This window comes from Pantherophis guttatus, chromosome 6 (assembly GCF_059756535.1).
Source record: "Pantherophis guttatus breed Tessera chromosome 6, ASM5975653v1, whole genome shotgun sequence".
In the NCBI taxonomy this organism is placed as follows: Eukaryota; Metazoa; Chordata; class Lepidosauria; order Squamata; family Colubridae; genus Pantherophis; species Pantherophis guttatus.
Window position 1 is genome coordinate 103,275,897 of NC_142068.1, and position 27,077 is coordinate 103,302,973.

General features: G+C 47.0%; 2 protein-coding genes across 3 annotated transcripts in view; both read left to right on the forward strand.

Annotated features, from left to right (window-relative positions):
* Positions 1-11,704: 11,704 nt before the first annotated feature.
* SLC18A3 (solute carrier family 18 member A3) lies at positions 11,705-14,797 on the forward strand. The gene has a single exon (XM_034434754.2). The coding sequence runs from the start codon at positions 12,282-12,284 to the stop codon at positions 13,875-13,877; it is 1,596 nt and encodes a 531-aa protein (XP_034290645.2). The 5' UTR covers positions 11,705-12,281; the 3' UTR covers positions 13,878-14,797.
* Positions 14,798-17,739: 2,942 nt separating this feature from the next.
* Positions 17,740-27,077, forward strand: part of CHAT (choline O-acetyltransferase) — a 62,571-nt gene continuing 53,233 nt past the window's right edge. The window contains exons 1-2 of one of the 2 annotated variants that reach the window (XM_034434756.2): positions 17,740-19,228; positions 26,603-26,706. In XM_034434756.2, coding sequence (XP_034290647.1) covers positions 26,644-26,706 — 63 coding nt within the window. In that variant the 5' untranslated portion in view covers positions 17,740-19,228; positions 26,603-26,643. Of the gene's footprint in view, positions 19,229-22,650; positions 23,619-26,602; positions 26,707-27,077 lie in introns of those variants that run through there. The other variant, XM_034434757.3, reaches the window with a different exon arrangement.

Below are 27,077 nucleotides of genomic sequence, written 5' to 3' on the forward strand. Positions count from 1 at the left end.
AGATTTTGAATATACTGTTGCATCAGCAAGCTATGTTACCCTATTATGGATGATGGTTTTAATAATCCAGTGGAAAGACTTTAAAGAAGATATCATATGGATTATAAATTTAAAGTTATTGTCTTTTCTTTTTTACTTAGATATAATGGAATATATATACATATATTTTTAAGTAGAGTGGGCAATGAATTAAAGATATTAAGAATTGTTGTGTATGATAATTTTGCAGGACAGTGGGTGAATAAGCTAGTTTGCAGACTGATTAGTTTAAGAAAAGGGATTTTTAAGTGATATGTTTAGGGGAGTGGAGGGAATGGATAGAGTGGAATAAATGTTAAATTAGGTTTTACGGGGAGGGCCGCTTTGAAATGCTATAGTAATATATATAGATCAAATGTTAAAGTAGGATTTATTGTATAGTTTTAAAGTGGAAGGTGGCTTTGAATTGTTGTAATAATATATAGATACAAGCTTGGGAGAGGAGAAAAGGGGTAGATTATTGCCAAATTGGGAGTTATAATACTATTTTGCTAAATTAGAAGTTATTATACAATGTTATAGTATAATGTCTTTTTTTTTTTTATTCCTTTCTTGAAATGTATGGATAAAGGGGGATGTTATAATATTAATAATATTTTTAGTAAGTAAAGGTCAGTATTTAGAGGAGGGGGTAAGTAATCTGTTATGAATTAGGTTTTTTGTTATGAAGAAGTCACAGGGGGGGACAGGGGGGAGGGGGGGTTAGGGAGGGGGAGGGGGGAAAAAGGGGGGGAAATTTTGTATTTGAAAACTTTTTCAATTAAAAAAAAAGATGCTTTACATTTTGAAAAATATAATATCTGAGAATAATTGTTTTGTAATTCATTGCCCATCAATACTGTATGTTACCGAACAATGCATGCAACATATTTATAAAATATAGGTAAGGCTAAATGCTTATTTTGGATAAACACTTAAAATTTCAAAAAAACCAGGCTCATTTGTAGACAATGGCAGAAATGTTCTGTGTATCTGCGTTTAACTGAATATAAAATTCAACACACATATTTGAAAATAAGGTATAAGTCAATTGATATTAAAGATTATCAGGGCAAAGAAACCAAATGACCTAATAATGTACACTGTGATATTCAAGGACTTTTAAATGAGCTATATTTAAAAAAAAATTGCATACAGGTATTTTGCTTGTTTTTATATGTGACAAGGGTAACATGGATTTATCTGCAATTATATTATCTACCGCTAGGTGGCAATGGTTCACTACAGATCATTCTGGAGCTTTTTTTTTTTTTTTTTTTTTTGATGTGCTGTCCACTAGTTACTGGTGCTGAAGTTGCTTCTCGTGATGATACTTCTGATCATTATGTCTGGTAACAAATGTGGATTTGCCATTTCATGTAAAACATCATTGGACTGAAACTCAGTCCTAGCTCACTGATGGGTTATTTACACACACACACAAACCCACACACACTTCAGACATGAAAGACAATACTTGGAGTAGCCCACTCTTTAAATTAATCCATCTAAAAACACAATGCATCTCTTACACTGTGAGTTGGGGGATGGATGGATGAATGGATGAATCCATCTCATTTCCAGTTTCTGGGCTGTAAATTGGGAGAAAGGATGAGCTGAGCCTATCCCTGGGGAAATGAGGATAGGAAATGGAGATGTGAAGTAGGAGGAGGGGGGAGAAGGAAGGAAGGAAGGAAGGAAGGAAGGAAGGAAGGAAGGAAGGAAGGAAGGAAGGAAGGAAGGAAGGAAGGAAGGAAGGAAGGATCTTACTGTTAAGGACATAGTTCATACCTCCCCGCTATGTTGGAAATGTAAACATCAAAAAGGAACTTATTATAAATCAACAAATAGAAATGAGGCCAGAAACTTTCTTACAGGGAATAATTACTGGGTCATATGAAAAAGAAATAAGATACTTAATTATTCACATAATTACAGCAGCACAAATAGTTTTCACCCAAAACTGAAAAAACAATGACATACCATCAGAAGACAAGGGGATTAGAAAAATTATGGAGTTGTGTGGAAATGGATAAGCTCACAAAGGAGATACAAGAAAAAGATGAAACAGACTACTACTTAGTCTGGGAGAAATGGTATAAATGGTTGGAGGAGAAACGGGGGGGAGAAAGGGGGGGACAAAAGAAAATTAAACAATGGTTAAATTAGGTGGAGGAATATGGAAACAAATGGGAAGATAAAAATTGTGGAAAGGAAACTAGGTACCCGTTTATGTTAAATAAAATATTTAGATTAAGAGAATATATATATATATATGATATATTAGAAATATATGTATAAAAGATAAAGATAAGAAAGAGAAAATGTATACATATGGATTACTGATGCGAAGATGTTGAAAAGAAGATGTAAATATCTGTTTTTGTTTGTTTGTTATTTTTTAAAAAACTGTTTAATAAAAATTATTATTAAAAAAAAGGACATAGTTTATCCCACATAATCTTCTGTTTCATTTCTGAGCAGCATACATCAATTTGTGCACCCAAAGTGATTCAATTTTTGTTGCCAATTAGTCTTTGAAAGTCAAATTTATTGCCACAAGGGATCTAAAGGAACTAAAAAAAACAGAATTCAAAATTCTTTCCTGCCACTTCCCCTTAGCACACCAATCTATATATTAATATAATTTTATTGATCCTGGCAATCCTGTTAATTCTTTTAATTGTCTCTCAGCCTGATTTCCCACTGGACACGCCATGTACCTTAAGTGCCTTCCATTTGAATTATGGCGATCTCCAAGATATTAATCCATGGTTCTAGAGGTCAGTAAATACCTGGTTATTCAAGAGAGGTCAAAACAGAGAACTACGTCAGTGTCTGCTTCTTCGATGCTCAGATCCGGCATTGAGTGTCTCGAGTGGGATGGATTCAGAGAAGAAACTAAGAATAAACCTTCCCTATTCATCTCGTTAATGTGGTCCAATCAACTAATCGCTGTCTGTGGATCAACACGATTGATTTCCATCAGATTTTTAGTGGGTCGGCTGGTCAATTGTCACAGCAGTCAGATTCACACATGTGTAAGTTTCACCTAATTTTCTTCACTGGTGAATTGCCTGAGCACCTGCTGACTGACCCTCAGTGGCCTTGTCCAAATGACTTTTTGAAAACCTGGCTGTTGGAAACGGTACCACATTCTCTCTGTGACGATCCCATCAAGTCTGCTCATCACCAGCTGGGATCCATGGAGTTTCAGAGAGCAATCTTACTTCCATGGTTTAATTAAAAGCAACTAGTTCAAAATAATTTTAAAGCGTGCTCTTTTTTTTTTTTTTCCTCAGGAGGAAAGAGTTAGAATCTATCTCTATTTGCCTTTTAAGACATGTGAAGTTTTGTTTTCTTCTGCTAGAGTCTGGGAGAACCCAGGAATATTAAGGGTGCATTTCTAACCAGACTTCCTGCTATTGATCTCTGGAGCTTTACATCCGAGCTAACTTCTACAGGCTTGTACTTTTTATTTGCCAAATCAGAAATATGGAAATTCAAAAGACTACACTTATTCTCACCAAACAATGAGACCCACTGAACACAGAAAACATTATCTCTGAGAAAACAGGCATAGATTTTTTTTCCTTTATTTTTGACCACAGAGTTCCCATTCCACTCTTGGTTTCCATTTTCTCATTTCCCTCCAACTGAGAGCTCCTGGCACAAGTATTTTGAATATACTTCTCTTTCTCCACCCCCTCACCTCCCACTTGGGGGGGGGGAGAGAAGACCTTATCCAAGTCTTCTTGAGGAAGGAAAAGTACACTCTGACAAGAAAGCCGTCGAGTACTGCCAAACTCTTAAAGAGGATGAAATCTTTCTTAAAACCACTGATTCCAGAAGCTATTAAGGCAATGAGCCTTCCTTAAGACCTTAACCTTATTTTCCTGGCAACAGCTCCCTGCTCTCAGACTCGGAGCCTTAGCAGAAGGCGAGTCACCTGATGAGTAAGCTACGTATGATCATTTGCCTGTTGTGCTCCTCTCCAAAGCCCAAACCTGTTCTCGAACACGTACAGGGAGTCCTTGACTTAGAACACTTCATTCAGTGACCGTTCAAAGTTACAACAGCACTGAAAAGGGTGATTTCTGCTCGCTTTTCAGTTACGACCTCTTCAGCATCCCCATAAGCATGACATCAAAATTCAGAGGCTGAACAACTGGTTTGTATTTATGACCACTGCTGTGTCCCAAGGTCATGTGATCCCCTTTTGCGACCTTCTGACAAGCAAAGTCAACGGGGAAACCAGATTCAACCAGGTGACTAACTTTACAACTGCAGTGATTCACTTAACAACCATGGTAAGAAAGGTCATAAAATGGGGCAAAATTCATTTAACAAATGTCTCACTTAAACAACAAAAATTCTGGGCTCAATTGTGGTCGTAAGTCGAGGACTGCCTGTAGTTGGCAATCTCACAGGCCTGTCTTGCTTTCTTAAAGCTCGGGTTACCCCTGTTAGAGTCCGATCACAGTTATGAACTTCTTGAAAACTGTGTTCTGGTCACGATGTAAAGAGGAATTAAGGATCTTTCTCCCCTATTCAGACTTAAACTACAAACCACTAAGAGTTTCCTTTTAACTGGCCCTAGGTTGAGCCTCCAAGCACCTCATTAGCTATATCTTACTCTACCTGTCAGGTACAAGCAACCAGACCCATAGTTCGAAGTAGGTACTTTATTGCTCCATGCCTATTCCACAGGAATCTTCCCAGACTTGCAGATTCCACCTGGAAAGACCACATAAGGCTGAAAGGCATTCAGTGGAGGTTAGGCCTTGCCTTCTTGTGTAACGAGTCCAGGCTAATTCCCTACTTGAACCCTCCTCCTGACCAGGAAGGCTGCCCTCCAACCATAGCTCCCCAAATCAAGAAAATAAAAAAGAGACAGGGGACAATTCACATCTCTGCCTGGATATTTCCGGGAGGACAAATGGTTTGTTTATCTCGAGTCATCCTTCCTATATATTATTATATTTCATAAAAGCTTCCAGTGATTAGTAACACAGCAAAAGATACATGTTCAATGTCCATGATAAATCCAGCAGATAAAATAAAAATTATCTACGGGAATAAAACCAAAACTATAAAGCTATGACTGAAGGCATGATGCCACAGCCAAAACAGAGACCATCACCAACAGATACTCCTTCAAAGTAGTTCAGTCAAGATGCATGATGGTTGACCGGACTGCGGCTCCTCCTCCTGTCTCCCAAGGTCATTCTCTCATTCCATGTGACCAACTAATCGCCCAAAGCTTTCAGAAGGACCCCAGCTCCTCCAGCTACTGGGAAATGGTCAGCAACAGGGCAGAACTAATTTCTGCATGTAGACAGAGGCAATCCACAACACCTGGGCTATAAGGGGGCAGCCTTAGGAAATACCGAGTTCTTTTGCAGGATGAGCCTACTGGACAGGACCATTCCAGATGAATCAGTGCTGTAAAGAAGGGAGAGAGAGAGAAGTGGACAAGGTAGGCTGTAAGCATTAAGAGTCAAGGCAGGAAGGGCTGTGTAGATCTCTGGCTGGGTGGGACGAACACAATGAGACAAGCTGAAAGACAAGCTGCACCCCGGGAGAAATAGGCCAAGAATAAGCAGACAAGCGTTAGCAATGAAAGGAAACCGGGCCACCAAAGAACAGAGTGGCTGGACACCATCAAAGTTGACACCAACCAGGACACAGAAAAACTCAAAGAAGTCGTGCAAGATTGGAAGACGTGGCGAAATCTGACCCATAAAATCTCCAAGAGTCGGACATGACTGAACGGCTAACTTTGTCATCAAGCAGACAAGCAAAGAGGCATTAAAGAACAAGACCCTTCTCACTACATACTTTGCAAGAGACCCCAGCACAGCCCCAGCCCTACATCTGCTCCTGACCCATGGACTATTTGGATAGCCAGGAGCCAACGTCCATGGGGCCAACCCAGGACCTCACATTGAAAAGTCTCTGCAAGTCTCTTGCGCACAACCAGCTGACTTGGCTGAATAAGGCTGAATTTATTACGAAGCTCTTAGCAAATGTAACCCTGTTTCTCCTTGCTAATAATAGGGATGACAAATGTTCCCCTGAGATGAAGAAAACAGCCTCTGTGTTTTCCAGACACAGCCTGTTCCCCCTCCGCCCACCCCCCAAAGTGAGGCAGAGTCCATTTACATGACGGGAAATGGCTTTTAGCCTTGATTAAAAGAGGGGATTTAATCAAATAGAGTGCCTCATCAACCAAGGGCCAAGATGCCGGTGCTAGTGCGGCATGGCGATAAAGCAGAGCCAGCGACTCCACCGCTCAGTCCTGCCAGAGCCAAGAGGAGGCCCTTCCCGCCCAACGCTGCCGTGATGTGCATCTCAAGCAGGAAGGTGGCCTCTCTCGCGCTTTGGCAGGTGCTCGTGGCTTCCACTCAGGGATGAACGTTTCTGAGGTGTGTCACCCTCTGTCTGAAGACCAACTGACCACTGTTTGTTTAGCAACCATTCGGAGTGACGACGACACTGGAAAAAGTGACTTACGACCATTGTTCACACTTACGATCATTGCAGCATCCCCATGTAAATCACATGATTTTTACATTCAGATACTTGGCAACTGGTTCATCCTTAGGATGGTCGCTGTGTCCAGGGGTCTCGTGATCCTCTTTTGTGACCGCCTGACAAGGAAAATCAATGGGAAAACCAGATTCACTTAACAACAGTGTGACTAATTGAAGAACTGCAGGATTCAAAGGTGGTGAGAAATGTCATAAAATGGGACAAAACTCATTTAGAAACATAAATTTTGGGCTGAATTGTGGTCGTAAGTCAAGCACTATCTGTACTGTCCGTAGCTTGTTTGGTCTTCATTAAGAGGAAACTTCCTCTTTCTTTCTTTCTTATTTCTTCATCCACAACTGACGTTTCCACAGAAATAGAAAGAATTTATGCAGTTCCTTTTGAAGGTTGACCTTTCCCCAGCTCTCTCTTAACTGGAAGATTGGGTAGATTATATGGATGGATGGATGGGTGGGTGGATAGATAGGTAGGTAGGTAGGTAGGTAGGTAGATAGTTAGATAGATAGATAGATAGATAGATAGATAGATAGATAGATAGATAGATAGATAGATAGATAGATAGATAGATAATACATACATACCAATAAGGCAGATATAGATCACCAATAAAACACTGGGGTGGGGGATGTAATTTTCAAAAGACAGAAAACTGATACTAAACGAAGGTGTAGTTTGGGGAGACACAACACACACACATACACACACACATCATCTCAAAGATGAGCACTAAATTTTAAATGTCCATATATTTATTTCATTCATTTAATTTACTAATACACTGTTGTAACTGAATGCAAACTTTTCAAAGATAGAACCTAAATTTTAATCATTCAGACTTCACCCTTTATAGTCCTTTGTGCTTTCTGAGTTTCCACGCAGATGTTTCATTAGATCTTCGATGCTTCTGAAGGTGTTACCTACTCCGGCAATGGAATGACTGCATCAAAACAACCAAGCTCAGAGAGCACCAAAGACTCTACAGTTCAAAGACTCTGAGCTACAGAGATTCTCTTCCACTCACCTTTTTAGTTTTCAAAATATGCCATCTAATTTTCTATTTTTTTTTTAAGTTATTTAAATGCTATTTAAAATGCATATGCATGAAATGCATAGATTCATGAAAATGATGTCAATAACATCTTGGAACATTTCTGCTGTCCCTTAACTTGTAATCCAACGAGTGATTTTCAAGCAAGGACGGTACCAGATGACTCTCTTAATTGAGCTGACTTCCATGCAAAATGATCCGTTGGTTGTTTGATTTGGTAAAGTTGATCTACAGCCATGGAGCCACTCAAATCACCTGTTGCGAAAACAGAATTTGACCATAATTACTTAAGACATTTTGCTTTAAAACCTCAGACAATATCTGCTGACAGTGGAATTATATTTTTTTTTCCTTTTGGCCTCCTCAGAATGCCTGTGTGAGCAAATTAAGACGGCCTGGACTCCGTGCTAAGGTACCATATATAATGTAGCCAAGCACAACTAATTGTAACAATATTTGTCAAAGTATTCCCCTGAATTAACCCATTCGCCCTTTTTTTTCTAACAGATCTATCACGTGTTCTTACTCTAATTTATTCACTAGCAAAATACCGAAACCATGAAATAAATTTTTCAACCATTGTCCAGCCTTAGCTTTTCCCTTTTTTTAAAGCTGGAAAATGAACCTTCCAATCTAAAACTTACTTGAACATTTTCGGGCTTCTTTAATTGGTTTCCTTTGTAGATTGTCGATTATTTTTATTTGGAATTCAAGATAAATGAGACAGCCGTATGACTGTTACACAGTGTGTAATACCCATACTCAAAAAATATGAAAAGGCCAGAAGCCAGAAGATCATAATCTAACAGTTTATGCAGAGTTTGAAACACTAAACTCTTGCTGGATTTATTCAACAAGAGAATAAAAGTGAAATGTTACTCAGCCTTCCTCATAAATAACTTCTAAGGTCTTCGGTAGACTTTTCCCCCACAGAATTGCAATAAAAAAGGACCCTACCCTGAAAAGAACCATTAGTCTACGTATTTAGTTGTATCATAAAAAGCAATAGAAGTAAAATTAAGTGGTGTTCACTTGCTTTTCTTATTTTCTGCTTTCTTTTTTCTTGCTAGCACTCTTAAACATCTATTTTAAAAAATAAAAAGCAGTACTTTAATTGGGAGATGACTATTCATATCTGCTATTTGCACTGCTGTTTAACAGATTTACTAGAAAGGCATTATTGATATGTAATATTCATATTCTCAGAAGTAACATTCAAATCCAGGCCAGACTATTCTCTGGTTCAACCCCATCCGAGCTGCAAATTCTGTAGTTCATTATGTCCTCAGTCTCAGTCCTCAGACTTGCCATCTGTACTATTCAATATGCAAAATGAAATCTCCAGGATCGGATCAAAGACCGCGTGAATAAACAGATAGATTTAGTTGAGGTTTAGCTATTCACCCTGGTGAATTAAGTCACCCTGGTGATTTAAACTGAATGGAGTCATTGCAAGAGGACCATGTAGTAAATCTCCTCTTACAACTACTACCATGTTTTCCCCAAAATAAGACATCCCCTGATAATGAGCCCAATCGGGCTTTTGAGCTCATGGCAATAAGGCCAAGTGCTTATTTCAGGGTTCACAAAAATATAAGACAGAGTCTTATTTTGGGGGAAACACGGTAGTATGTGCCTGTCTTGTCAGAACGTCAAGGAGATTCGCATTTGTTCAAGGAACTTGACATAATGTGAACAGGGAACAGTCACGATCTGGATGAAGGCAAATCTACGTGTCCCACGATAACATCGCAAGGTCCAATCTGGGTCGGTCACAGAGACCAGAGGTTTTGTCTTCCGAGCTTTCGGACTCACGCTGGAGCCAATCGTCAGGGAATTTCTCTCTAGCCTAGTCATGATCCATTTAGAATGACAGAATAATAGAACAACAGTTTTGGAAGGTACCTTGGAGAGGCCTTCTAGTCCAACACCCCACTCAAGCAGGAGACACTATACCATTCCAGACAAGTGGTTGTCCAGGGTCTTCTTAAAAGCCTCCAGTGATGGAGCACACAATTTTCATGTACTAGCTTCTTAAAGTAGTATAACAGAAAACCTCTACTCCTTTAATGGGACAGATTATGATTGTCTATGGGGCATGCCCAACATCTGAAATGCTTCTCAATGACCCATGAAATTCAGCCAACTCATCTGAGCTAACCAATGACACTCCTTGCCATGTGTCACCCCTCCCCCCTCCCCCCCCCCCCGCAAATGAAATCCAAAAGGCAGAAAGCAGGAAGGAACTAGCAATCCAGTAGCACAGGGTGGGCTTTTTTGAAAAGTGTGGTTGTTTGTACAGTCCACCCCTGCCTCCAGCACACAAATGGAACATTCGTTCAATGAGGGTACCAGAAGAGCTCCGCTGGATTAGCTGAGTCTCTAGAGCAGTGGTTCTCAACCTTCCTAATGCCGCGACCCTTTAATACAGTTCCTCATGTTGTGGTGACCCCCAGCCATAAAATTATTCCTAAAACCATTGAAAATATGTGTTTTCCGATGGTCTTAGGCGACCCCTGTGAAAGGGTCATTCGACCCCCAAAGGGGTCGCGACCCACAGGTTGAGAACCACTGCTCTAGAGGTTTCCAGGAAAGCCATAAACCTACCACTTCCTGACACAGCTGCCCTTTAAGGCAGGCTGCTATCAATTCCACACTTCTGGTGACTTTCTCAGGTTTCCCTTTAGAAAGCTATTCAAACTGGGGTCCTCACCTCCTTTCAGTTAGCAAATTCAAGCTGAATTTTGAGCCAGGACACAACTTATCCCAGATCAGCCGGCCTCTCTTTTCAGCCATGACCTCAGGACAATTCCCTTCCTTCCCTCTTCCCCAACCCGGAAAGCCCTCCGGTGACTTTTAGCTATTCCGGGTTTAAAGTAGGGTCTCCTGGGATCCTGGAGGTATCTAAAATCAGTTAGGCCTTCTCTCTCCTTGGCCTGGAGAGACCTCAAGGGACTGGGAAGAGAACCAGGAGAGGAGAGACATCCGCATAGCAGCAGAATCCAAGTGGACATCAGGAGGAATTTCCCATGAGAACACGAGGACAATCAGTGAGAACTGATCCCTCACTGAGACAGTGAGAACAATCAATCAATGGAACTATTCTGTCAGAGTTGAAGAAGCTTCTTGGATGAGAAACGAAACGTCTTCAAAAGGAAAAACCAGAAAGTCCAGTTGCCTCCTGAAAAAGCACCTTTGGGACAACCATGGATGACGGAGAATCTCTACAGTCTCCACAGAACAGCCTCTTCTCCCAGAGTTGTGGCTGCTGCATCGCTGGAGGTTTTCAAGAAGAGACCGGACAACTATTTGACCAGGATGGTACAAGGCTCCTGCCTTGAAAAGGGGGTTGGACTGGAAGACCTCCAAGCTCCCTTCCAGCCCTAGGATTCTATGTATGCCAGTTCACAGCTGGATGCGAAGCACTTCAACTCAGCCAGCAGCGGAAGGAGACATTTTGTTTCTTTAAAGGAGAATATTTGTAGCTCAGGGCTGACATGAGGGGTCCTGGGGGGGTCTTGGAGCCTGGTGGTTTTCTGGCAGACGTTTCATGATCCAAAGTAGGTAGCATCATCAGTGCTAGTTCCGTAGTTTCAGTCATGAGAAGGTCTGCAAGGAAACCACCAGGCTCCAAGACCCCCCAGGACCCCTCACCCTTGGCTTTAGAGAAAGAGCTCCTTCCTTTCATGGGGTCCTTCCCCAGCCTCCTGCGCTCTCAGGCTGCCAGCCCTCCTAGACTGGGAAGGGGGGAACTGGGCCGAGGGACTTCCGTCTCCATCTTACACCTTTCCAGACTGCCCGGCTTTCTCAAGCCCAGCCGTGTCCCGCCAGCCGGCTCAGCCCAGCCGCTCCAGACTCCAGGTGCGGCCTCGCCCGCCCGCTGGCCCCCGGGGGCTCCTTGGAGGCAGCCATTGGCTCCGAGTCCTCCATGTGTTAAATTAGCCGAATGAGAGGCAGCCGGGCCAGCGACCGCTCGGGAGGGGGGCTTCGTTCTGCGTCATCGAAGGGGGGAGGAGGAGGGGAGCCAGCGCGCGTGGGGAGGGACGGAGGGGAAAAGGAGAAGAGCCCGCAACTTTCCCCCGCGCCGATGGCAGCGAGAGGCAGCTTTTCCCCAGCCGCGCAGGCTGCGCCTCGGGGCGCTCCGTCCAAGCCAGCCTGAGCGATGCTGCGGACAGGAGGATCCCGGCCAGCCGCGCTCCTCTGAACCGACCCGGCAAGGCAAGAGAGGCGGGCTGGCCAACCTCGCGCCGCCGGGCCGATTGACGGGCAGCCCCCCTCGCTTGCCCTCGCCCGCCGGCTAGCGGAGCCCCACCGGAGAGAGCGAGGCTCAGGGCGGCCGAGAAGGCGATCCAGCGGCAGCCCGCCACGCACGCCGGAGCCGAGCCGGGACAGACGGAGCGGGCCCCGACCTCCACCTGGCGCCGAGAAGGCAGGCAGGCAGGCAGGCAGGCGGGAGGGAAGCGCCCTACGGGAGCGCAGTGGGCCCGCACCCGAAGCGCGGCGACGGAGGGGCGGCGCAGCGCTTCTGCACAGCCCGAGAAAGGCGGCGAGAGGTGCGGGCGGCGCGGGCTGGACGGCCGGGCAAGCGGCACCGAGAAGCTCGCGCGCCCGCCCTCCATGCCCCTCTAGCGTCCCTGGCCCGGCAGTCGCAGGCGGCAGGATGCAGGAGGCGGCCGGCGGCTCGGCGGGTGCCCGCCGGGCGGTGGAGCAGCTGTCGGAGGCGGTGGGGCTGCGGGCCAAGGCTCTGGGCAGCGCCCTGCAGGAGGCTCACCGCCAGCGGCGCCTCCTGCTGGCCATCGTCTGCGTGGCGCTGCTGCTGGACAACATGCTCTACATGGTCATCGTGCCCATCATCCCGCACTACCTGGCCACCATGGGCGGCGGGGAGGCGCCGTCGGCGCGGCAGAGCCCGGCCGGCAACGTCAGCGGCGCCGGCAACGCCACCCAGAGCCCGGGGCTGCTGCTGCCGCCGCCGCCGCCGCCGCCCGACAACCGGGACCTGAAGATCGGCGTGCTCTTCGCCTCCAAGGCGCTCCTGCAGCTGCTGGTCAACCCGCTGACCGGCACCTTCATCGACCGCGTGGGCTACGTCCTGCCGCTGCTGATCGGGCTGCTGGTCATGTTCCTCTCCACGCTCATCTTCGCCTTCGCCGAGAACTACGCCACGCTCTTCGTGGCGCGCAGCCTGCAGGGGCTGGGCTCGGCCTTCGCCGACACCTCCGGGGTGGCCCTCATCGCGGACAAGTACCCGGAGGAGTCGGAGCGCACGCGCGCCCTGGGCCTGGCGCTGGCCTTCATCTCCTTCGGCAGCCTGGTGGCGCCCCCCTTCGGCGGCATCCTCTACCGGTTCGCCCGCAAGCAGACGCCCTTCCTGGTGCTGGCCTTCGTCTCCCTCCTGGACGCCCTGCTGCTGCTGGTGGCCCTCAAGCCCTTCGCCCGCAGGGCCCGGGAGAACATGCCGGTGGGCACCCCCATCCACCGGCTCATGCTCGACCCCTACATCGCGGTGGTGGCCGGGGCCCTCACCACCTGCAACGTGCCCCTGGCCTTCCTGGAGCCCACCATCGCCGTCTGGATGAACAGCACCATGAAGGCCAGCGAGTGGGAGATGGGGCTGGCGTGGCTGCCGGCCTTCTTCCCCCACATCCTGGGCGTCTTCGTCACCATCAAACTGGCGGACAAGTATCCCCACCTGCAGTGGTTTTACGGGGCGCTGGGCATGGTCATCATCGGGGCCAGCTCCTGCGTGGTGCCTGCTTGCCGGAACTTCGGACAACTGATGGTTCCCTTGTGTGGCATCTGCTTCGGCATTGCCCTGGTGGACACGGCCCTTCTGCCCACCCTCGCCTTCTTGGTCGATGTGCGCCATGTGTCCGTCTACGGCAGCGTCTATGCCATCGCCGACATCTCCTATTCCGTGGCCTACGCCCTGGGGCCCATCGTGGCCGGAGAGATTGTCCACTCTTTTGGCTTCACCCAACTCAGCTTGGGCATGGGCCTGGTCAATGTCCTCTATTCCCCGGTCCTGCTGGCTCTCAAAAACATTTGCCAGATGAAGCCCTCCCACTCGGAGAGGAACATCCTTCTTGACGAGGAGCCCAAAGGACTCTATGATACCATCAAGATGGAAGAACGCAAAGCCAAGGGTAGAAACCTCCACCCGGTGGGGGATTTTGAAGAGAATAGTGTAGATCCTTATCAAAGAGACTTTAAAGGGGCTTTTGAGGATGATTCCTCAGACTACGACTATACTTAGGGCTTGGTAGAGTTGGAAGAGGGACAGTGTCTCAGCTATTGTCTCCATATCTCCTATGTGCTACACATTAACCTTTCTCTAAATACGACAGTCTTCTTCCTCTCTCTCCCTCTCTCTCTGTCTCTGTCTCTGTCTCTCTCTCTCTGTCTCTCCCCCCCCCCATCTCCGTCTCAAGTTAGGACTTAAACCAGTCTATTGAGATTAAAACTGTCTATCCCCAAATAGTATAATTGCATAGATGTATTGGTCCTTTCTTGTTACAAGAAATGTAGACCTCCCATGCTTTCTGCGGTTCTGCCAAAGGTTTGGGGGCAGCAGTGTTGTGTGTGACTTAAGACTGGTTCACACGTGCATGTATGTATCCTTTGATGCATCGGTTTGGTTGGTTTCATTTTTCTTTGTTTTTATTCCCAGTTCCAAAGCCACACTTTATCTATACTTGATTAAAATATAGTTAAGGCGGAAGCCACGAGTTGCACATGCCCTGTTCCTCCCATGTCTGCTGTGCATGTGTGACATGATCTGAGTGTTCTGTCTGGGACATTAGATCTGGGCATCTTCTCACTCGAGATATTGCAGTTATGCCTGTGTGAACCAGCTTCACCTTTACCAGATGCTTCAAAAATACACATCCAGGGTCTCCGTAAATATTGTACATTTATAGACAGATCTCTACCTGGAATTTTTCCATCGGATTCACGTCTTAATGCCAGCAGTGGAAATTATGTTATGTTATTTTTTTCCTCCTGGAGGAGAAAAAAACAAGACAAAATGGTAACCTCTTTTTTATTTTTATTTATTTATTTATTCATTTATTTATTTCCTATTGTGCTGCTACTCGTCAATGAAATATGCCATACTATGTTTTAGACTGAAACTGTTACATTCATATGGGTGTGAATAAATAACGTTCCAGGGAATATTTGTCTTGGTTTTATTGTGTGCACGTTAAGATGAATCCTAAATACACAAAGAAAATATACAGATGAAAGTCAAATCTGAGTATCTACCCAGAAGTCATCCCTCTACCTACTGTATACGCTGAGTATTTTCCCGGAAAACTGTGTAAGATCAACAATTTCAGTCTATTTTGATCACTCAACAACTTAATGTTTAAGTTTTTAAAAATCTATAACTTCCAGTTGCAAATAGCAGGCAGGTAGCTTCTTAGCACTTTTATGTCCATTCCTGGGGGGGGGGGATCAGCATTTTGGGATATCCAGCTAGTTAATGAATTATTTCTGAAACAACAGATACAATAATGTAATCCTTCCCAGAAAAAAAAGCTACAAAAGGGACACACGCACGCACGCGCACACACACACCAATAAAAGATAATTTAAAAAAAAAAAATCCACTGTCATTAATAAACAAATCCCAAGCATGAAATCTGCTCTTCTTACAAATATTTTAACTGAGTTGGCTCATCCTGGCTTAGTTTTTATTTTGGTTTGGAATGAGTCTCTCTTAAGATCAGCTCCGTTTGGGGTTTTCTATTTATTCATTTGTTTGTTTATTTGTTTTAATCATGATTGGAAGGCAGTAGAATTTTTCAAGAATTGTTTCTAATAGGTCGCTGCCACACCCCGTTAGACAGATTCAGTTACGTTCACAAACTATGTGTAGAATGCAGGTCTGTAATTTCTCTCGTTTATTTCCCCAAAGTTTAGACAGCTACTTATTAGATGGAAGCTTTAGTTACTTCTGGGTAACTTCCTGTAGGATCCTTGATATACGGTGAGTATTTTATCATCCCTTTAGGATCCCGCGCTTTGTGCTTTGTGCTATTTGTGTAGGATGGTTGCAAACCGTCCTCTGATTTCCAGGCTAACCAAAGGCCTCCCCGATCTATTTTCTTCCCCAAAGCCCCGTCCTTCCATCAACCTGCTCGACTGCACCGCGTGGCCTGTCCATTTCATGCTACTCCCCAAGGGCTGCGCAAAACGCCTTGCTTGCTTTTTCACACTTTCATCCCTTTTTCGCACGACAGACTATGCGTGGCCACGTCCTGATTCGCCTCCCCCCCCCAAGCAAGTTTGGGGGGCCTCGAGTTCTATCAGCCCGAAGCTGTGGATTTTAGGGGACCGTGATCCAGGATTTCTTAACTTCCCCACAGTTGTCTGTCTCTGACCGGAGAGTTTCCAAGACCGTTTCTGGTTTATTTATTTTTCCTTCTTCTTTTTAATCTTCTCCGTTTCACGGAGGGCCTCAGAGAAGAGGGAGCAGGCTCCCATCCGTCGCAGCGAGCGGGTTCAAGATCGCCCAGCTGCCCACCTGCCTGAAGGACCTCAGCCGGGCTTCTCCCCGCGGGACTCTGCAGGGCTGACCCCCCCGCATTTCTGGACATTATTTTCGCCCGCTTTGATCTCAGAGCTTCGAGCGTTTTCTTTTCCTCCGCAGCTTGGCTGTGTCTCCTCGGAGGTAAAAGCCAGTCGGTGAAATCCGCGAAATCCTCCGAAGCAGCCCCGGATTTCGTTTACAGACCTCGCTGGTTCAAGCCCAGGAAATTGGAAAACTTCGTCTCCGATCGTATCTCGTTCCTATTCTGGTTTCTCCCACCTGCCATCCCGGTGAGGCGAACGGGTCTAACCAGGTGTTGGGGCTGCACTTCGCTTTTCTTTCTTTTTTAAATTGACTTTGCCATTAAATTCGAAGGGTGACGAATTGCAACAGAACTGGAAAAGTAGGCGTGTTATTTCATTGAAGAGATGTCTTCTGAATATTCTGCCCAAAAAAAGGAGGGAGGGAGGAGGGAGAAATGAAAGAAAGAAAGAAGGAGGGAGGGAGGGAAGGAGGGAGGGGGAAAGGAAGGAAGGAAGGAAGGAAGGAAGGAAAAGAAAATGGGAAGGAGGAAAAATGGAAGAGAGGGAGGGAGGGAGGGAGGAGTGTTGGGGACAGAAAGAGAGAGAGAGCACGGTGGAAGGGAAGATGGAAGATGGACGAAAGGAAGGGAAAGAAACAGAAAAGAAAAAATGGCAAGGAAGAGAACTAAGTTTATTCTTCATTGTTCTAATTTTCCACTTCAATCCACACTGCTGTGCTTATCCCCCCTTAGTCAGAAGTGCGTCCTGTGCAAATCCACCAGACTGCAACCAAAGAATCGTGCCTGGAGGAGCCTGGCCCAAGGGATCCAGCAGCCCAGATGTTTTGGGCAAATGCCTTCGCCGCCTTTCCTACCCTGGTTCTGATCTCCTTATCAAATGGCAGCCGACTTCTTCCTTATGGAAGGGAGAGCAAGACGCTTCCGGATGCAAGATTCTTGGCAGCCAGGAGAGGAGAGGAAAGAACTGCTTGTGGGCTGATATAGGAAGGCTGGAGAGATGGGTTGAAGGAATAGGGTGGCAGAGGCAGGAATGACTGCTGCCATCTTGAAATTGACTTGGGCATTAGTCAAGAGAACAAGCAAGGCTTATTCGTTCAACATCCAGGTCCTGAAAAGGCCCACCTGAAAACCATGGATTGCAAATCCAAGAACTAGTTCTGTTTGAGAAAAATTGGGAGCAGTCTGGGGGCAGCTTTGCAGATCAACAAACTTCCTCCCATCGTGACACACACACACACCCATCCCTTGTGCAGACGGCAGGGCTAATTTTTCTCCCTACATAAAGTGGGACCCGTTTTGATTCCTGTTGAGGAAGCAGAAATTAAAAAAACCTTGAAGGATCACCCCAGTCAACAAAGATTCTTTTAACAGGCATTGTTCTGAATGGCCTATTATAACAGGGCCAAAGGACCTTCCTCCCTCCCTCCCTCCCTCCCTTCCTTCTTCCAAACAGGTCACTTTTTCTTGTTTTCTTAAACTACTGGATTGTGGATGGACTTGAAGATTCAGTTGCTGCATTCACACGACCCCTTCACTGGGTCATTTATGAACCGAAAAACCTGGGCCTCATTCGCACAACCAGCTAAGCTTAGTGAGTTTGATACAGGTAAACAGGTGAATGGTGTTGTGGGAAGGTTTCTTTTCCCTCCTCTGCCCTCCCTTCCCCAGTTGTTCATTAGAGAATCCTCGACTATTTAGAAGTCCCTCCTGTCCCTCACACCTAAGTGACTCTGCACCTTGAGCTTTGCAAAGGAAGGTTGTTCCTGCGAGGAAAGACACACAGGCCCTGTCTCCTCTGCATCAAAGCAGGGAGGCAACTCCCATGATCTGACCGGCCTCCTTTTCACCTGAGAGTTTAATCTACACCTCCCTCCTTATTAATCCAGCAAAGTCTTAGCCTGGCCAAAAAATGAAAGTGGGGTCTTTACCAGCACCCCCCCCCTTTGAGAAAGGAGTACGGACTAGAGGTGTGTCTTTGGGGTGTGGGAAGGTGGGGTCATCCCCTCCTGGAGCGGGGAGGGAAAAAGCCCACCCTATCATTGGTCTGGAGAGGTTGACCCCCCCAACCCAAGGGACAATGAGCCTCGGGTCAGCCGGGCGCTAATGAAGGCTGGCTGGAGGGGCCAATCTAGAAGATTCCATTCAGGTGCCCACTCTCTTGACTGACCCAAGCAAAGGCTGGCACACCTTCTGATTGGCAGAGACCACCAAGGACTTTGAAATGTAGGTACGGCACAGGAAGGTGGAAGGAAAAAGAGGCGAGACCGGGGCTGTTCATCTGAGTGGACCCCTCCAGCCTCTCCCCCGCTGGCTTCCTCCCCTTCAAGCGACTTAACCTATAACCTCCAAATGGCGCTGGCGGGAGTTGTAGTCCAGCCACACCTTCGGAGAGCGCCAGGTTGAAGATGGGCCGCCCTGCCATCTCCTTCTCCCGCACCACCAAAGACGCGGCACACTTCAAGCTGCCGCCCGGAGCCTCCCTTACCGCGGAGTAAATTCCAGGGTCGGGAGGGGGGCTTGTTTTTGAGGAGCCCACGCAACGACTCGCTTCGCCGGACAGGTTTCGCTTCTCCCGGCTTCCTTCCAAGAGCCCAACGGTAGGAGAGCGCGGAGCGCCTGGGGGGACTCCTGCCCGCTTTTGCCAAGTTGGTCGCCGGGTGGAAAGAGCGATGCCCGGGCGGCGCGCCCCTCCTTTAGCCGGGACGGCCGAGCCCCCTTTCCCTGCCTGCCTGGCCAAGAAGTTTGGGGAGTTGCGGAGCCGCCGAGGTTGCGCTCTGGCGCGGTGAAGAGCCGGCCCGTGAAAGGGAGGCGGGCAGACGAAAGGAGACCCTTCTCCGCCCGGCCTCTGCCTTTACCGGCTCTACCTCCTCGCCCGTACCGGGCTGACGAAGAGGAAGGCGCAGAACGGGAGCCCGGCAGCCGAGGGAGGCAGGTGAGCTCCGGCGGATGCACCATGGACAGCGCCGCTTGAACTGCTTCTTCCCTGGGCGAAGCGTCTGCGCCGGCTCCACGGGGGCGCCCCTTCCAGGTAAGAGCCCGCCCGGCCAGCTCCCCCGGCCAGGGAAAGAGTCGGCGGCTCCGTCCGCGCCGCCCGCGAAGAAGCCGGTTTCAGCCTCCCGTTTGCTTAGAGGGCGCTTTGGGCACCGGGATGCAGTTCTGCTTGTGGCAAGCAGCCAGCCGCCTTGGATGCGATGAGGAGTGCAGGTGCTTGGGAGGAGCCAGAAGTCGAGTTAATTCGGTTGTGGGAACACAGAGCGCAACCCCTGAGGAGGGGCTGTTTGGAAAAGCTGGCTAGGCGGCCTTTTCTCTCCGTCGGTCAGAGTGGGGGGGGGCATTTCCAGAGGGAAGCCTTGGGGGGCTTTGGAGGCGTTTTGTCTGGTCTTGGTAGCGCTCTTTTAGTTCCCTAAGAGCCGAAGAGGAAGGGGGGCTTGGACGGCCGGTCTGGAGGCTCCTAAGGAGGAAAGAGCAGGGCCACAGCAAGCGCCGGGGGACGCGGGGGGGGGCTCGCTGCGCCCGCTGCGTGGCGGCCCTTGAAACTTCGGGAGGGAACCGGCTGCGAGACCGGGAGGCGGCTTTTGGCCAAGCCGGCCCGATGGGGGGCTTTTCCCTTCTTCCGGCCTGTGGGGTTTGGAACCCGCTCGGCTGCTGGTCGGGCAAGTCCAAAGCTTCCAGCTGAGCGTGGGAGCGCTTCGTTCTCTCTTCCCCGCCTAAAAGGGCCGCGCTTGTGAGGGGGGGGGATCTGACTCAAGAGCCGCGCTTGCGGAGACCAGGAGGCGGAAACCGGGAGCGAACCCTGAAATAGTTTCGGATGGGCAATGGCCTCCGGCGCTTCCACTGTCGAATAAAGGGGGCCGGTGAGCGTGGCAGGGGCAGGGTGGCTGCGCCGCGCTCTCTGAAGCTCACCTTTTCCCGGAAAGTACCGCTCAAGGCAGCGTCTGTCAGCTAACGCTTCACCTTAAGACCAGCGGTGGGATTCAGCCGGAGCGCACCGCTTTGCTACCACCGGTGGCCAATTCCCGGGCAGAGGTGGAACGCCGCCGCGTTTAAGTGCCGGTGGGCCTGGGCGGCTGCTGGAAAGGGACGGGCCCATTTCAGCGCCTGGCTTCCCACACGCGCTTCTTCACCTACTTGACTTCCAGGTCCGTCGCGTTTCTCGCCGCCGGGTGCAGGCAAAGGAAAGTTTGTGGGACAAAATAAATAAATAAATAAAGTTCAATTAATCAATTCCAACTTGTGGGGGAGGGGAGGGGGATCTCGCGAAGTTGGAACTGATCGATTGCGCTTTTTCTTTTTTTAGTCCCAAAACTTTTCTTTCCCTACACACAGGGCGAGAAACACGACGGAGCTGGAAATCAGGTAGGCAAAGAAATGCTTGGGGGAAGCGGGGGCATCTGGGCGCTGGGTGCGAGGGAAGGAGGGGGCCACTTTCCCAGCTCCTCCTCCTTCCCTCCGTTGCCCGTTTCTCCATTGCAGCGCAGCGCCCGCGATCCACTTTGAGTGTGTGTGTAATTTAACAACCGGTTCCTCCAGGGTCAGAACGGTTGCAGGAATTGGGTTTGTCTAGTGGAAAGAAGGACTAAGGGAGACATGGTAGTCTTCCAATATTCGAGGGGCTGCCCCAAAGAAGAGGGAGTCAAGCTATTCTCCAAAGCTCCTGAGGGCAGGACAAGAAGCAACGGGTGGAAATCAATCAAGAAGAAAAGCAACCTAGAACTAAGGAGAAATGTTCTGACAGAGAGAACAATTAATCAAAGATGACGGATGAGGCTGCAGGCAGTTGGCAAATTTGCCACCATGCATCTTTTTTAAGAAGAAAAATTGTGCCCATCCATCAATAGACCCTGTTTCTTGTTTATTTCTGGAACTGGTGGTCAGTAAACTGCATTCTAGAATGTTCTTGGTTGCAATTAGTTGATTTCCCAAGGAAGGGTCCATATAAGAATGTGGTGGTTTATATGCACACCTCTGCTTTTGTCCTGGTTGCTCTCTATCCTTCCATCCAGTTGTAGTGCCCTTCCCATGGCATGCATGCCCATCATTACGTGTCCAATTTGGGGAGCGTTTACCCTGATGCAAGTGAATTTCTCTCTGATTTCTTTCCGTAGATCAACCCATAGGTGGTCCTTGTAAACCAGATGGCTGCCCAGAAAAAACTGAGCAAATCTCTCTGTCCTCCACCTCTCTCTTTCTGCTGAGCTAAACAAGGCAACTTTGTCGACTGCAACCCATAGGATTGATTTAGGATTAGAAATTTCTAATCCCCTGGATGAGGGCCTGGATGTTGGGGTGGAGCTTTGTGCGTGTGATTTTTTTGATACGTGGACAATACGATTTTTATGGGCTTCAGCCCAATTTTCTTTCAAATGGATTGTATAATTTGATTCTGTTTTATTTCCATTCCCCACTTAGGGTTCCATGGGTGTGGGGAGAGAGAGAGAGAGAGGCGAAAAAGAGAGAAAAACAGAGACAGAGAGAAAAAGAGAGAAAAATGAAAAAGAAAGAAAGAGAGAGAGAGAGTGAGAAAGAGAAAAAAACAGAAACAGAGAAAGAGAGAGAGAAAGATGAAAAAGAAAGGAAAACAGAGACAGAGAGTGAGAAAGTGGAAAGAAAGAGGAAAAAGAGAGAGGGAGAGAGGCTTTCAATAATATTGGGGGGGATCGGGATTGCAACTGCTCTTTTCAAAATGTGTTTCCTGACTCTAGAATGCCACAGGAGCAAAAGGCCAGCTAGCACGTCTCATAACTTCATGGCTGGTTAACAGCCCCTTTCAAAATCTCTGCCTCCCCATGCAGGAGCTTTGCTCAGTTCTCCTGTCAAGCACTTGGCTTCCATCAGACTTGTGGGACAGGGCAGCCCCTCTGACTGTCCCTCTAGCATAATGCGGGGACAGATGGTGACGGCACCAAGGTCCAGGCTGCCAAAAGCCAAGGAATCCAGGTGCGAGCCAAGGCAACAGCCAGGGAATAATGCTGCGGTGCCACTGGCATTCTCACGCATACAGGCAACTCCTTGGGGGCTGAAGAGGAGGCCTAGGCTAACCTGTGTGGTGTGCATGCGTGGGTGTGTTTATTCCTCCCCACCTCCCTCCTTGGTTCAGAATGAATGCAGATCTTCCACCAGGACTCCCCTTCTTCTGATGAGAAGGACAGGGACGGTACCAATAAGAGAGAATATTTTTTTGTAGCTCAAGGAGAAGGGAGGCCCTTGACGCTCTCTGAGCTTGGCAGACGTTTCATTATCCAAACCAGGTAACACCACCATTGCTAGAAGGGAGGGGGGGTTGCAGGGGGGAGGAGGAGGAGGAGGAGGAGGAGGAGGAGGAGAGGTGGAGGTGAGTGGGAGGAGGAGGGCTGTGGGGTCCTTGGTGCTCTCTGAGTTTGGTGCTTTTCTTGCACTGCTGCCGTTACCTACTTGGGTAATGAAATGTCTGCAAGAAAACCATGAGACCACCAAGGACCCCTGAGAGGCAGAGATGGGAAAGCCATGGCATTTCTAAGCCTCCAAGAAAAAGCTTAAAGGAAAGAAAGAGCTGAGAAAAATCGCACAATCCAAGGACCTTCAAACAGAAATAGGGGGGAGGAGAGAGACTTTTTTTTTATGCGTACAGAAAAGATGAACTTAGACCGGTTCAAAAAAAGACAATTCAATTTGCTTTCAATGCTCTTTCGTATGTTGCAGTAATGGAATTTCTTAACAAAAACAAATGTTTCCAATGCTAGACTCAAATGTATGGAAGAATATTTCTGTTATAATATTGTGTCTCAGGGTTATAATAGTTAAGGTGCAGCGTTCTGTTTAAAGCTCGTATGTATCTTGAAGAATTAAAGATAAAATATATTCTTCCCCCTTTTCTCTCTCCCGTAATAAGATGGTGACACCATCCACAAAGACTTTTTGGAGAACCTCTCTAACTCTGAATTTCTACCCATTTTGTCTCGCCAGTTAGAAATGAATGAGAGAGACAAATATGTTTTTCCTGACCCAGGCTCCAGTCTCATATATTGCTACAAGGATGAAGTGTGTCTCTGTCTTTTTTAATCTAGAAACCCTGAGACACAATGAAATTAACAAGACTTTGAACGCTCTGAGCTGCAAGGTTCCCTAAAACGTTTTGCGCCCTTCGTTTTCTCCTGGTGGTGCTCTGGGGAAAATGGCCCTAGAAAAGCAATTTCGGGAGGCAGTGAATCGTACGTCATTTTTAGACCTGCACAATGACAAAGTTGAACCCTTCCCCAAAGGAGCTGGTCTCAGACCATGCGTTTCGGTTTGGAGAAGACAAATGACTGAAGAGATCAAGGACAGCAGAGAAACCCATGGAACCTGGGCAGTTGTAAACTCAAGGAAAGTGGGTTTCCCCTACAGTCTAAAGGGAAGGCACCCTTGAAGGAGAAGCTGCTTCCGCCAAAGACAATAGTGAGGTGAAATTCCTCCCTCCTCCCCTCCTTCCTTCCTTTCTTTCTGCCCTCTTCTCCCTCTTTCTTCTTCCTTCCTTCCTTCCTTCCTTCCTTCCTTCCTTCCTTCCTTCCTTCCCCCTGCCTCCCCTTCCCTTGTTGTGACATTTAGGGTGGAATGCAGAAGTGAACAACAGGATGCATCTGTCTGGGTCAGTCTGCTCTTTTAAGATAAAAATACCTTGTGTCATCTCAGCAACTCCTTACTGGCAGGGAGAGAAATATTTGGCCTTGACCAAAGTTTTAGGCCTGTAATATTGGAGCTTCAAGTTAGAACCAAAGATAATGTCTGTACCCCAAATCTAGTCCTCCTCACCCTCACTCATTCTCCTTCCCTCCTTCCTTCCTTCCATGCATCCATCCACCCTCCCCTCCCTCCCTTTCACCTTTCCTTTCCTTTCTTCCTTCCCTCCCCATTTCTTCTTCCTTCCTCCCTTCCATCCATCCATCCATCCATCCATCCTCACCCCTACCTCCTTCCTTTCCTTCCTTCCCTCCCCCTCCCTCTGTCTCCTTCCTTCCTTCCTTCCTGACACTTTCCCAATCTAAAGAGATTTTCACCTGTCTTACCACAGATATTGATATCACACAGTAATAACTCACTTATATATTTGAAGACATAAAATATCACCAGCTCCAACCTTAGAAGCTGCCCTGTTTCTCCCCTTTCCTCCCACTTCACTTAATACTAATGCAGTCTCCAAATAAGAGCACAGAACTTAGCTAAAAGAGGCCTATTTCCTTACATCCTTAGAAATACAAAGGGAGAAACCTTAGATCGGGGGTGTCAGACTCAAGGCCTGTGGGCCAAATCCGGCCCACGGGGTGCTTAGATCTGGCCCATGGGGCCGCTCTGGAAACAGCGAAGGACTGGCCCACAGCGCCTCTGTCAGTGGAAAGGGGGCCTGGTGGGCCGCACGCAGCCCTCCCGAGGTCCGTTTTCACTGGCTGAGGGTTGCAGGAGGCCAGGGTTGCGACTGAAACTGGAGCTCGGGAGCTGATTTCATCGGGCCACCACAGGCGCCCCCTCCCACGAGTGAGGTCAAGATGGCCACGCCCACCCTGGCCCCCTGAGGTCAACCACAACCCTGATGTGGCCCTCAATGAAATTGAGTTTGACACCCCTGCCTTAGATTGAGAGTTGCTTGTATTTTTTATTCTATAACTGTACTAAAGAAAGTCGGAAGTCATTCTTTTTCTCTTTCTTTCTCTTTCTTTCTCTGAACTTTTATTCTTTTCCTTTCCTGAGCATTTTTCTTTTCAGATTTCCCTTTTCTATTTGTTTACCTTTCAAGTTTGTAATTTTTGTTTTGCAAAGTCAATAAAGTTATTTTTTAAAAAATACAAAAGGAGGGAGGTGAATCACCCACATCTGGAGAAACTAAATGTCTGAATCATCCCAAATGCAGACAGAAATTTAGGACAGGACAGTATTAAGCAAATAAGATTTCTCCTTCTCCTTCTTTAAAACCTTCAAGATGTTTGAAATTGAAAATAAGAAATGCCTCAGCTGTTTATAATACCATTCATTTCATTTCCTTTCTCCATCTTAAACTCCTGTCTTTGGTAAGACATCCATTTCCCTCTCTCTCTCTCCTTTTCTCTCTCTCTCTCTCTCCCTCTCTCTCTCTCTCCTTTTCTCTCTCTCCTTTTCTCTCTCTCTCTCTCTCTCTCTCCCTCCCCCCCTCTCCTTTTCTCTCTCTCTCCTTTTCTCTCTCTCTCTCTCTCTCTCTCTCCCTCCCTCTCTCTCTCTCTCTCTCCTTTTCTCTTTCTCTCTCCTTTTCTTTCTTTTTCATCTTTCTCTCTCTCCTTCTCTCTCTCTCTCTTTCCTTTTTATTCTGCAAATCATAAATAACTGTTTCCTCCCATTGAAGCCTACATAATATTGTTGCTTGTACCTATTAAGGTCTTCAGAATGTCTCATTTTCCCCCTTACAATTGAGGGAGAATTTGGGTGTGTCCTGAGCGAACCAGCCACACTAATCTGACTCCAGCCATGATTTAAAGTCGGATCAATCTCTCCTCTCCCTATTGGGAAGGTTCCCGTTCCTTTTCTTGCAGATTATTCTTCGCTTTGGAAGGATTGCAAAGGCCACAGGACCCCATAAATGTCAATCTCCCCATTGCAGGTCCACTGGCTGGATGGCGCAGGAGAAGTTCAACACAATCAACTCAGCCAGCATTAATTTGACTCCTAGCATTTGCCTGACCCCTTAAATCATCTGGACAGAAGTGGCCATAAAAGCCTCTATGGAGGATTTTTTTCCTTTGGCATAATTAAGTTTTCTACAGCATGGAATCCTTGAGAAATAAGTCCACATTGTATTTGACATTTGTCTGGGAGGCCTTGGCATAGCAATTAGACTGTCATGGAGAGGTCTTCTTCTCTTCTCGGATGGGAGGTTCCACCTTCATTTTCCTACTAACCATCAACATGGTTGTATCGTCCGGTCCTGTATTTATCCAAATTGATTGTGCGTTTATAAACACCGACTGAATTGTGCTCAGTGCCCAGTTTTCTCATCTTCTTCATAGAGAGTTGAACATTTGATGTGTTATCCTTTTTTCTTGAAGTGCCCAATTCCCCCCACCAGAACAAATTGCTGATCAAAAAGAATTTGGTGGGGTTTCATTTTCTTTCCTGCAAATAAGTGCCACCACACCAAGATTAAGTGCATGTTAACACAAGTTGGGAAGGAAAAAATAGGGAAATGTTTGTGTCACCTGCAGTATTTTAGGGTTCACTTTCTACCTTCTAGCTTCTGAACCATTGCAGCTAGAAGGCAACAAAAAAGAGACACAAGCGGGATTTGGTTCTAGATTGTAGAGAAATGTTCTTCATCTGGAAAAGTCTATTTCTTAGATTTTCCTCTATGAAGACTATAATTTATCCAGGTATGTAATGCCTGACCCAAGCATTGCACTGTTAAGTTTATCTCTGCTTCCTTCAGGTTTTGCGATCCGTTGAAAAGCTCTAGAGAGGAGACTCAAAATGCCAATCCAAGAGAAGATCAAAGCAAAGAAGGAAAATGGCGCCCAAAGCCAAGATGAGATGGTGAGTGATGTAAGAAGCATCAGAATGGAAGTTGCATTTGGAGTGGGGGGGGCGGCAATTTTCATTGGGGTGGAGAAGAGTTTAGATCAAGGATGTCCAACGTTGGCAACTTCAAGACTTGTGGACTTCAACTCCCAGAATTCCCCAGCCAGCATTCTCGGAGTTGAAGTTCACATGTCTTAAAGTTGCCAAGGTTGGAGAACCCTGGTTTCGAGGAATAGATATCACAGTGTTCCTCTTCATGGACGAAATGAGTGAAGTTGCCTTCAGAAATTGAACAATTCACTTATCCGTGGAAAACAAATTAGCATGAAGTGCGAAGGATGGTCAATTAAGATTAAGATTATGTGTGTACTGAACAATTCTATAGA

Bases quoted from the DNA above. Each gene is read 5' to 3' on its own strand.
- SLC18A3 (XM_034434754.2), top strand. From the start codon at position 12,282: ATGCAGGAGGCGGCCGGCGGCTCGGCGGGTGCCCGCCGGGCGGTGGAG.